The 12825-nt window shown below is 43.5% G+C and overlaps 1 protein-coding gene across 1 annotated transcript in view; it reads left to right on the plus strand.

Annotated features, from left to right (window-relative positions):
• The window catches only part of LOC306960565 (protein NLRC3-like), a gene marked incomplete at both ends in the record, with an annotated part of 303489 nt that extends 292562 nt beyond the window's left edge, over positions 1–10927 (plus strand). The window contains one exon of the mRNA XM_079552998.1: positions 10398–10927. Coding sequence (XP_079409124.1) covers positions 10398–10927 — 530 coding nt within the window. The remainder of the gene's footprint in view (positions 1–10397) is intronic.
• Positions 10928–12825: the final 1898 nt, after the last annotated feature.

The following is a 12825-nucleotide window of genomic DNA, read 5'->3' on the forward strand; positions in this document are numbered from 1 at the left end:
GGAGGAGCATCTTGTTGCCGTTGTCAGTTATCAGTTATCAACATGGATGACATAGAGAGAGTGGCTTGGCTTTTATTGCTTCATAAAGCCAGACAACGTCGTCTACGGGCTCGTCGGCGCCGTGTCTGGATTCATGAGATCGTCCGAAGGCGTTAGTTTGGCGAGTTTCACCATTTGCTCCAGGAGCTGCGCTCGGACGAGAGTCGCTTTCAACGGTACTTCCGCCGCTTTTAAACCTGGTGTTTAGATAAAGAAGCACTGATGTGTCTTTCTAAAAAAAAAAAAGTCCCAGAGCGGCTGTAGCTCCGGTTCACAAAGAAGCTACGTCCGTGACTTGACTTGTTTACATCTGTGGGGCTGGCGTAGAATCTGCCCCGGTGGCTTAGCTACAACGTACGTCACTATGGGGAGAAAGCTCCTGATTGGTCGACGCTCGCGAATTTCGCCAAAAAGTTCAACATTTCCCAACTCGAGCGTCGGCCGCGCTCGACGCCCTGGAGGCGCGTCAAACGCTCACCAAGCGCGAAAAACCTCAAAACGCGTCGCGGAGGAGGCGCGTGACGCGCTGCTGTAAACCTGACGCTTTGGAGGCGCCAAAACGAGTTTGGTGTGGACGGAGCATAACTCTGTCCTTTATACCAGAGTCTCTAACTCTGTTCTTTATATCAGAGTCTCTAACTCTGTTCTTTATACCAGAGTCTCTAACTCTGTTCTTTATATCAGAGTCTCTAACTCTGTTCTTTATACCAGAGTCTCTAACTCTGTCCTTTATACCAGAGTCTCTAACTCTGTTCTTTATATCAGAGTCTCTAACTCCCACTAAAGCCGTGATAAATTGAGAGTTCGGACATTATTACCTCCTGAGCTGCAGGAACAGACCAGATCCACATCAGGACCGTTTACTGAAGATAAACTTTTCTAAACTCACTGAGCTGTTCGACAGTGAAAGCTCCTCACACGTCACAGATCTGTTACATAGTGAGAGCGCTCACTCTGTCACTGACAATTAGAGGTTAGATTTTTGGCCCGAGCCCGAGCCCGGCCCGAGCCCGACCCGACATTCGGGCCGGGCCGGGTCGGGTCGGGCTCAAGTTTTTTTTGTTATTTTTTTGTTTTTTTTAATTAATGGCATTATAATCTATGCAATAGGCGGAGTCTATTGGATACAAAATGTGGCAATACGCAATATAAAATAGAGGAGTCCGGGAGGGAGGTGGTGCAGGTGCGGGGGGCGGGCGCAGTATGGTCAGGCTGTGATACCGGCGCCACACAGAGAACATCACTCTTCAGTCTTTCTCTCAGGACAGCGTTTCATTAACAGTGGATAAATACGCAGTTTGGTTCCTGTTACTGCGTAAAAAGTAGCTTTTGTAGAGCGCGATGTTTATGAAACATGAAGGAGGAGGAGAGGGAGACGGAAAAGAGGAGACAGACACATTGAGCTGCGGCGCTGGCTGCTCCGCGCCGCGTGCTGCGTGCACGTATGCCGTGCGCGTAGCCGCGTACCTTGCAAACATGGTGCTGCTGTGCAGATGCACATCTGAGCCTTAAATAAATCATTATTTACGTCGGGTTTGTTTCGGGTTCGGGCTGACAATTCACGTTAATTGCTCGGGTCGGGTCGGGTCGGGCTTTATAACCGCGGGCTCGGGTCGGGTCGGGCTTGATTTTTTGGGCCCGATCTAATCTCTACTGACAATGCACCATAACTGTTCCAAACATGGCTAATGCAGAGTGAGCCTCACCTTTTCCAGAGACAATCTTTGATCCCAAACGCTCCGGTGCAGCTGGAGTTTAAACAACAGCAGTAACTTCAGGCTCTGCAGGGATAAAGCTAAAAGTAAAGCCCATGTGTTTTTTCTTTGTCTAAGAGTCTAGTTTCTTATTCAGTCCTTGTTTAGTCCTGGTTTTTAACCAGTTTACTGTAAGTCCTGGTTTAGTCCTGGCTCTGCCATCTCTGATAATGACTGAAGTGTGAGTAAGTTACAGCTTTGCACCGAAAAAAAAAAAGTTTTTTGATACCGCCTCCTACCGGAGCTTTTCGGTCGGTACCAAGTCGGCACCATTTAACGGTACCCAGCCCTATTATATGCAGCAATGAAACTTAATCAACTTTACCTAAACCCAGTCCAACTGATGATTTAACCTTTTCTATGACTATGATGAAACGTAAATAAAAAGTACAAAACAGTAAAAGACGTGCAGTCAAAAAAAGGAACGTTGTATTTCCTTTTTTTTTTGTAAATTGTTAGCTCGCTCTGTCAAGAAGTGAAGTTTAAGACAAGTTATTATGAGGGAGAAGTGCTACTGACTCTAAATGTGTTAAATGTGCACTAGTGAAAAATATTTCAAATATGGAGATATCTTTAATGCAATGACACAGTCCTGCTCTTACACTACTGAGATAGTTTTCTTCTTATGCAATCGTACGCAAAGTGCATGTCTGACTTAAATGTGATAGTTAGGGATTCTTCATTCTTAAGCTAGAGAAAGATTTAAAGGGACTATACGGAGTTTAAAAATGTTAAAATTATGTATGTTCCTCCCCCTACATGTTCCTCCATGTCCTAATGTGTAGAATGAGCTCAGACCTGTTCAGCACAACTGCCTCTAAAATCCTGCACTGTCATTCAGGTCTGAAGTGCGGTCATGAATGAGCTTAATATAGCAGCTGCAGTTACGCGTATGACCTGAGGCTAAGAAACGGGAGAGACAGGCCCCAAACGTTAAGTTGGTTGGATATTCAGAAAATGTCTAATTGCAATGGTCGTTTTTGGGGCTGAGGTTTTGCTCAAATGTTTCTGTGAAGGAGCAGATGATCTTTTCCTGAGTCTGATCCATGTTTTTCACTGAAGTGTGTTTTCTTCTTTGTCTCAGGATCCTCCAGAAACATCCTCCATCTGAACCTGGTCCCAGCTGTGAGTCCCTCAGTGACCGGTCTATGGACAAACCAATGCACTTCAGGACAGAGCGGTGAGTTTTGACTCTATGTTTTATGGAATATTATTGTCACATAAAGAGAAGGATCGAGGAAAGATTTACAGACGGAAACAAAGGGGTCTTCAGTAAGTTTTGCATTTTTTCATGAATGTTGATTTTAAATGTTTTTGTCTGTGTTAGACCCAGTGTTGACGTCAGACCAGACGGTTCTGAACCAGGCCCCGTCTGTGAGTCCTTCAGGAGCGACTGGTCCATGTGGGCACCAGAGAACTTCTCAGATCTGTAAGATTGAGTTTGTTTAAACACAAGGACAGACAGTGGTTTAATGAGGTTCTGAAAGTGTTAGAGAAACAGCTGAATCCTGAGGTGTTTGTTGTGTCTCTGTCACAGAGTGGAGCAGGCTCCAGAGCTCAGAGCTCAGCAACAACACACTCAGCTGGACTCCATATTTAAGGTGTGTCCTTCACTCAAGTTTGGAGATGTTCAGATGAATGGACTTGTTTCACACAGATCTGACACTGACTACATTTGTGTTGTTTCTAATGTGTCTGTGCAGCTTCTGGAGGAGGACATCTTCACTTTTGTCCAGAAGGAGCTGAAGAAGCTCCACAAGGTTCTGAGCACAGATTACCCAGAATGCTTAGAGCCTGATGAGGATGAGGATGGAGAGGCTTTTCTGAAGATCACTGTGAACTTCCTGAGGAGGAGGCAGCAGAAGGAGCTGGCTGAGCGTCTGTGGAGCAGTAGGTCCATTTCACTCAGTCATTTGATCTTCTCTGAGACTCAGGCTCTGTCTGTGTCTTCATTCAGGGAGATGTTCTGGAGTTCTTCAGCGTAAACTGAAGCGTGACCTGCAGCAGAAGTGTCAGCGTGTGTTTGAGGGCGTGGCTAAAGCAGGAAGCCCCGCCCTCCTGCAGCAGATCTACACAGAGCTCTACATCACAGAGGGAGGGGCCTCAGAGGTCAACCAGGAACATGAGGTCAGACACATGGAAGCAGCCTCCAGGAAAGCAGGCGGAGCAGAGACAGCCATCACATGTGAAGACATGTTTAAAGGCCCCGCGGACACAGAGGCGCCCGTCAGAACAGTGCTGACAAAGGGAGTGGCTGGCATTGGGAAAACACTGCTCACTCAGAAGTTCAGTCTGGACTGGGCTGAAGGCAAAGCCCACCAGGACGTCCAGCTGCTGTTCCCCTTCACTTTCAGAGCACTCAATGTGCTGAAGGACAGGAGCTTCAGCCTGGTGCAGCTGCTCCATCACTTCTTTAGAGCAACAGAAGAAGTGAGCAGCTTTGAAGATCTGCAGCTGCTCTTCATCTTTGACGGTCTGGACGAGTGCAGACTTCCTCTGGACTTCACCCAAACCAAGGCCCTGACGGAGCCCACAGAGAGCGCCTCAGTGGAGGAGCTGCTGGTGAATCTCATCAGGGGGAGCCTGCTTCCCTCCGCTCGCCTCTGGATAACCACACGCCCCGCGGCGGCCAATCAGATCCCTGCTGAGTGCGTCTCCATGGTGACAGAGGTGCGAGGGTTCAGCGACCCACAGAAGGAGCTGTACTTCAGGAACAGGTTCAGAGACGAGGCCCACACAATCATCTCCCACATCAAGACGTCCCGAAGCCTCCACATCATGTGCTTCATGCCAGTCTTCTGCTGGATCCTCTCCACAGTCCTGGAGCATGTGCTGAAGACCAGAGAGAGAGCAGAGCTGCCCAAGACCCTGACTCAGATGTACATCCACTTCCTGGTGGTTCAGGCCAAAGTCAAGAACATCAAGTATGAAGGAGGATCTGAGACAGACCCACACTGGAGTCCAGAGACCAGGAAGATGGTGCAGTCTCTGGGAAAACTGGCCTTTGAGCAGCTGCAGAAAGGAAACCTGATCTTCTACGAGAGTGACCTGAGCGAGTGTGGGCTGGACGCTGCAGCCGCCTCAGTGTACTCCGGAGTCTTCACACAGGTCTTTAGAGAGGAGCCAGGCCTGTACCAGGACAAGGTCTACTGCTTTATCCATCTGAGTGTGCAGGAGTTTCTGGCTGCTCTTCACGTCCATCAGACCTTCATCAACACTGGAGTCAACCTGATGGTGGAAGAAAATTCCATATATACCTGGTTGATACATCTCTTTGTTCGTAGCAGCCCTTTAGAGTTCTACCAGACGGCTGTGGACCAGGCCTTACAGAGTCCAAACGGACACCTGGACTTGTTCCTGCGGTTCCTCCTGGATCTTTCACTGCCGACCAATCAGAGGCTTCTCCAAGGTCTGCTGACACAGACAGGAAGTAGCTCCCAGACCAATCAGAAAACAGCTGAGTACATCAAGCAGAAGCTGAGTGAGGAAGTGTCTGCAGAGAGAAGCATCAACCTGCTCCACTGTCTGAATGAACTGAATGATGGTTCTCTGGTGGAGCAGGTCCAACAGTACCTGAGCTCAGGACGTCTGTCTGAAGGTGGACTGTCTCCTGCTCAGTGGTCAGCTCTGGCCTTCATCTTACTGTCATCAGAAGAAGCTCTGGAGCAGTTTGAGCTGAAGAAATACTGTGCTTCAGAGGAGGCTCTGCTGAGGCTGCTGCCAGTGGTCAAAGCCTCCAACAAAGCTCTGTGAGTGAGGTCTATGTAAGTATGAACCTTCTAAACTTCTCCTAAAACAGTGTGTTCTCTCCAGACTGAGCGGCTGTAACCTGTCAGAGAGCAGCTGTGAAGCTCTGTCCTCAGTCCTCAGCTCCTCTAGTCTGACAGTCCTGGACCTCAGTAACAACGACCTGAAGGACTCAGGGCTGAAGATGTTGTCTGTTGGACTGAAGAGTCCTCACTGTAAACTGGAGCAGCTCAGGTCAGAGGGTTTACTCTTCATCTCTGTGAGTTTGTCATTTCTATGACTCTGTTTAACCCTGTGTGTTCAGACTGTCAGGGTGTCTGATCTCAGAGGAAGGCTGTGCTGCTCTGGCCTCAGCTCTGAGGTCCAACCCCTCCCATCTGACAGACCTGGACCTCAGCTTCAACAATCCAGGAGACACAGGAGTAAAGCTCCTGACTGCTCTACAGGAGGAGCCCCACTGCTCACTCTCCACTCTCAGGTGAGGACAGTTATTACAGTTATTACACAGTTATTACAGTCGACACAAACAAACTGTGGATCTGAGTCTGTGTCTGTTTCAGACTGAGTCCTGCTGGAGAACAATGGATGAACTGCAGATGTAAGTCTGACTTAATATACTTTTAAAATGTTGGTTGTTCTGAGAAGATTTGCTGTTGTACAAGTTTCTCTCGTGTCGACAGCTGCGATATTGACGTCAGAAGAGTTTGAGCTGTTTTCACTCAAACCTTTAGAACTGAGACCTTCATTATTATTCTGGAGAAGGTTCATTTAACCCTGTGTTCAGCCTGTGTTTTAAAATATTTATTTGTTCATTTCCTGACATTTTGTCTGTGTTGCAGCTTGAGACGTAGATTTCTGCAGAAAACGTTCTTTTAAGCCACATTTTCAGAATCTAGTGTTCGTTTTTCTCTCATGTCTTTTATTTGGTAGATCTACATTTCCCTGTCGCCCCCTAGTGTACAAAAATGTACACGCCTAAAAACAGCCATAATATCTACATTTTCAATATGTTTTTCCACTTTTTGCATAAATCAGATGAACTACTTGAAACTTTTCCAAAACTTCCAAACATGTAATAAATTTCTGGATTTTATCTTAAAATCACAGTTTCAAAACTTTAAGCTGAAAGAAATTGTTCCACAAAAACACAAAAGTGATTCATTCATTTGGAAGAAAAGGAGTGAAATTTAACATTTTTATTGTATTTCATCAGATTGGCCATTGTCAGCACATGAATAAAATCACTGTATTTTTTCTATTGAATATAATGGAAATAAGGCATTTCCAATGGATTTTACCCTGAAAACATCTATTTTTAAATCTCACTGAAATACGACATAAAATCACTTCATCTGTGACATCAGGGTTTCATTTGGGAGAAAATCAGTGAAATTTGACATTTTTTCTGAATTTCATCAAATTCTTTTTTCCTGACGGTTGGTAAAGCCAGTGTTGTTTCATATTCTACAGTTTGTAAACTCTGTGTTTCTGTGACCAGAGCGCTGTGGGCGGAGCCTAAAGTTTTTTTGTTTTGTTTTGCATAAATATTAATTATCAGCTGAAACTGACCTGAACACACAAAATAACCTGGACAAAGACCTCAGTCTGGATTTATTCTCGTGTTTCCCTCAGGTTTACAAACCTGGGCCTCGTTTTCAACAGACTTTTCTGCTTCTAAACTAACCCCTGATTATGACGCTCCCACTGAGCTGTTTCTTCACACTCAACATTATTGTCGATAAATCACTTGTTAATATGAATAATATTCATATATTGTATATAAAACATAAAGACACAAATCCTGTAGTTTCCCCTGGGCCACAGCTTCAGTATAACCTGACTGTAAACACATGCATCTGTTACAATGTTAGAAAAGTGGAAAGTTCTGAAATGCAGTGAAAATGTCAAATTCAACTCCTTTTCTTCCAAATGAAACGCTGACATCACAGATACACTGCGTTCCAAATTATTATGCAAATGACATTTTTCTCTGATTTTCTAAATTGTCAACTCAAATGAGACTCAGCATAATTTTCAAGTCTTCACCTGGTAGAGGATGATTTAAATGTGGTGGAAAAAATGTCCTAATCCACTGTTCCAAATTATTATGCAACTCATCGTTTCAATACATTTTAAAGCTTGTAATTAACTGAAAATGGTAATTTGTTGAATTTGTAGCATTAGGAGGTCATATTTACTGAAATCAAAAGCTATTTCAATCAAAACAATATTAACAGGTCAAGTTATATTTTACCAAAGGAGCCGTTGTGTGATAGCAGCTTCAAAATTCTTAAATCCATTCAACTTGTGAGTTTTTGGACAGTTTCTGCTTGGATTTCTTTGCAGGATGTCAGAATAGCCTCCGACAGCTGCCGTTTGGATGAAAACTGCCTCCCACCCTCATAGAAGTTTTTTTTTGTTGAGGCTCCAAAGGTTCTCAATAGGGCTGAGGTCCGGGGAGGAGGGGGTCCACATCATGAGTTTCTCTCCTTTAATGCCCATAGCAGCCAGTGATGCAGAGGTATTCTTTACAGCAGGACATGGTGCGTTGTCATGCATGAAGAGGATTTTGTTCAGGAAAGCACAGCTCTTCTTTTTGTAGCATAGAAGACAGTTGTCAGTCAGAAACTCCACATATTTTTCAAAGGTCATTTTCATACTTTCAGGGAGCCTAAAAGGGCCTAAAGGGGCCGACCAGCTCTCTCACCATGATTCTGGCCCAAAACATGACTCCGCCACCTCTTTACTGACGTCACACCCTTGTTGGGACATTGTGGTCATTCACCAACTATCCACTACTCCATTGATTTGACCATCCAGGGTTACACAGCGCTCATCAGTGAACAAGACTGTTTGACAATGAGTCTCATGTATTTCTGAGCCACTGCAGCCGTTTCTGTTCATCAGCATTCAATTAACCGTTTAGGGGAGGCCCGGATAGAAGGTTTATGCACAACTGTAGCCTCTGGAGGGTCCTACACCTTGATGTTCAGGAGACTCCAGAGGCACCAGCAGCTTCAAATACCTGTATGCTGCTTTGTGGCATCTGTTCTCTTAATCTGATGTGTTTGTCCGGCAGAAACCGTCCATATTGTGCCATTATCTGCACAAAACGGAGTGTGTCTGAATCATATCAGTACGATGATTATGCCTAATATTTCATGAAATATCGAAGGTTTTCATACCTAGACCAAGGCTTTCAACTATTTCACGCTTTTCATCAGCAGACAGACCTTTTTTCTTTACCATATAGCTTGAAAATGATGATCTGCGTAATAAAGTGGAACACCCTTTTCAGCAGTTTTTCCCTTAACTGGGCTTAACCTGAAAACTAATCATCCCAGGTCTCTGAGATTAATGTCAGTGATTCATAGAGCCCCAAGACACGATACCATCCATGAGTTTCATTATTATTATTGTTTTTTTGTTTACCTTTTTGACACAAAAATCCAATTTGCATAATAATTTGGAACGCAGTGTATGTGACTTTTTTCCTGTATTACAGTGAGATTTAAAATGTGAAGTTTGATGTGAGAAAAGTCCAGGTTCTGCCATGGCTCCATTATATCCTAAAGGGAAAATAACATGATTTCATTCATCTGGACAACAGGAACAAGGTCCAAACTGAAGAAATACAGGACAAATGTCAAACGTGACTCTTGTTCAGCAAAATCAAATGATCAAATATATGACTTTTATACGACGACAGGGGAGCAAAGACAAAGGAAGTCATGAATGTTTTTATAATGAAGAACTGGACATAAAGAATCGTCCACGACAGAAAAACTACAAATGCTTCAAATCCATTTTTTTCTGATCTTTGACACGTCCAAGGCTCTAAACACCACATCAGTCCCAGCTCTGAACTCTTCATTATTATAAAGAGAATCAGCTTTTTATGTTGTTTGTAACAAACTTCAAAGGTTTGGTTTTGAAACTGGCAAATAAAGGGTTAAAACTGCCAAATAAATCACATGTTTGGTAGTTTTGAGAAGCTGAGAAGTGATTCCTGAGATTCGTGAAAAAATAAGAAAAAGATGAAAGAAATAGGTTTTTATGTTTTAGTTTGAAAAGTGTGTCCGTTTTTGTACACTAGGGGGCGACAGAAAGAAAACTGAAGGACGACACAAAGGTTAAACCTGAGACTTTATCAGTCCTCACGCAGCCCCGCCCCCTGACACACAGCCCCGCCCATTGACGCACAGCCTGGCCCTCCATCAGACCTACTGCTGTGGAGCTTTGGATCATCTTTAAACTCCAGATGAATTTCCCGACGTGCTCCACTCTGTGAAAGAGCTTTACCGATGAGCTTCTATTCATTAAACCTGAATCTCTGAGTCATGAATCGCAGAAACAACTTTACAGGAACAAAACTAAATTTTCACCTTCATGAGTCTGAGACGTGTTTTGTTCCTGATAAACCACTTTCTAAGAGTTTAAATGTAAATGTTCATTATGTTTCTTTATCTGCGACAGCGCGACACAAACAAGAATTCAAGTTTTAATACGAAAGAAAATATTCCTTAAATGTCACTTCAGAAGAAACTAAACTGAAACATGAATAAATGAGCTCAGCTTCACTCAGACGATCCTGTGAAGCCTTTGGAACAGAAGCATTTTTACAGAAACAATAATTAATACTCCTGTTTTATTCTATGTTACAATGTTACAAACTGTGGTTTAAAATGTGCAGTTTCATATATATATATATTTTTTTAAGTGAATAATAATTAAATCGATCATGTATTTATTAATGTTTATATTTTAATCTTTGAGTCCATTTCAAATCAATTTAAATGTCATTCTCCTCTAAAGAGTGAACAGGGACTAACTGCTGCTGTGTTTTCTCCCTGTCAGATTTCACTGAACTCTCTCTGGATCCAAACACAGCTCAGATAAACCTCAAACTGTCTGACAACAACAAGAAGGCGACAAATGTGAGAGAAGATCAGCTGTATCCAGATCATCAGGACAGATTTAAGGACTGGCATCAGCTTCTGTGTGACCCTGGTCTGACTGGGCGCTGTTACTGGGAGGTCCAGTGGAGAGGGAGGGTTTATATATCAGTGTCTTACAGAAGAATCATGAGGAAAGGACTCGGTGCTGACAGTTTGTTTGGACACAATGATCAGTCCTGGAGTCTGGACTGCTCTAAAGATGGTTTCTCTGTTTGGCATGAAAACAATCAAACCCGCCTCCCTCAGCCCGGCTCCTCCTCTGGGACAGTAGGGGTGTATGTGGACTGTGCTGCTGGCTCTCTGTCCTTCTACACAGTCTCCTCTGAGGAACTGATCCACCTCCACACCTTCAACACCACCTTCACTCACACCCTGATCCCTGGGTTTAGGCTCTGCAGTTACGGCTCCTCAGTGTCTCTGTCAGACTGAGGATCAGAGTCTCAATTATACAGATGAGTTTCAGTCACATGACCTTTTCCTGACATTCCTTTCCCAGTTCATTGATTAAAAAAGTAAATCATTAGAGATGTTGGAAAATCTCCTTCAGATAAATAAATAAAATAACTAAACCGTATGAAGGGAAACTCTCGGTCACGTCTTTGTCTTTTTCTAAATCCTTTTGTTCCAGAATCCTGAGTTCAACATCTGTCATTAAAACCACTCAATAAATGAATGAATAACATTGATTTAAATATGTGACCAGTGCAAAGTGGATTTATTATTTGCACATGTTCAACTTTTTAAAGCAGATGGAGAAATGTGAAAGTAAATAATAAACCCGTCACTTCAGTTACTGTGTCGTTCATTTGTAAGTTACACATTCCCTCGTAGTGTGGAGGGTCTCGTAGTCCCAGCCTCCGTTATGTGCAACTTCTACAGATGGACTATAGAGAGCATCCTGACCAGCTCCATCACTGTGAGGTTCTTCTACAGAGGGACTATAGAGAGCATCATGACCAGCTCCATCACACTGCCTCCTGCTGAAGGAGCCTCCAGTGCATCGTGAGAGCAGCAGAGAAGATCTGTGGAGCTCCTCTCCCCTCTATTAAGGAGATGTTCTCGACCCGTCTCACCCGCAAAAGCCATCAGAATCACCAGGGACTCTTCGCACCATCACACAGTCTCTTCAAGGTAACGCCTTCAGGGAGGAGACTGCGGAATCTACGGGTGAGTTCCAGTCGACTGAGGAACAGTTTCGTCCACAGGGCCATCGGGAAGCTGAACTCCCTGCCCTCCCTCATTCCAAAGCAAAAAGTCTCTGTCAATTTCTTTCCTGGAGAAGATAGATTGGCCGATATTATAAAATCCACAAAATTGGCCTTATATATCGGTTGATTTCAATTTTTTCGGGTTACTAATGTATTAATGTATGTTTGTGTTTTTTAATATTGTGTCTTATCTTGGGCCCCATATATAAGCAAACTTTTGCTTGAAGGTTGTCCCATTTATGAATATGCATTATTCCATTAATGAATGTGTAAATGTTTTTACTGTATATTCATAATAAAAAATAATTATCCAAAAAAAAAATATATATATATATATATATAGTTGAAAATACGAAATTAACATGTTCATTTAGTATGTTTTATATACAGTATATATTGTATATATATATATACTACACATACATATGCATATACCGCAAAATATGTTTTTTCTCCCCTTGCCGTTCTCCCGAGGAGTTAAACGCACACAGGTTAAAGTGACAGCTCAGCTGGTTGAAAGCCCCGAGTACGCGAGCACTGTTCCAATACGTTTAACTTATGCGTTCTCCCGTTCACCCTAAGTCGTTTGCTCAGCAAGTACATGCTTGCCGAGCACACGAGAACATACTTGTATTCTTGAGTATTGAGAAACTGAAAATATTTTTGTGAGACCCATATAGTGCGAGGAACACACAGAGAGGCGAACAGGAAACACCCTAACTGAACTTCCTGTGATTGTACAGTCCAGAAAAAGCTGAATTTGCAGTCAAAAACGTCCAAAGTAAAACTTATTTTGGTGACAGAGGGTTAGTATAAGTCTGTGCGAGTCTAAAACTGTTGCTTTTGTGAATAAAGGGGGACATTTAGAAAATAGATGAATATCAGGAGAAACGCTGACAGTCCACCATGCTGCCAGTCAAAGAACTCTATTTTCACGGAGGATGGGCGGGCCACTTACAAGCCACTTAAAGGCCAATTTAAAGGCATTTTTGGCGACAGCGGCTGCGTTTGCACACCATTAGGTCCAGGTGGAATGTGCCCGCGCGCCGGATTGGGTCCGTTCCAATCCGACAAAGTCTGTGAAAGATATGAGGATTTGAAATTTGCTGAAAATGGCCT

Source organism: Gobius niger (genome assembly GCF_951799975.1).
Source record: "Gobius niger genome assembly, chromosome: 3".
Taxonomy (NCBI): Eukaryota; Metazoa; Chordata; class Actinopteri; order Gobiiformes; family Gobiidae; genus Gobius; species Gobius niger.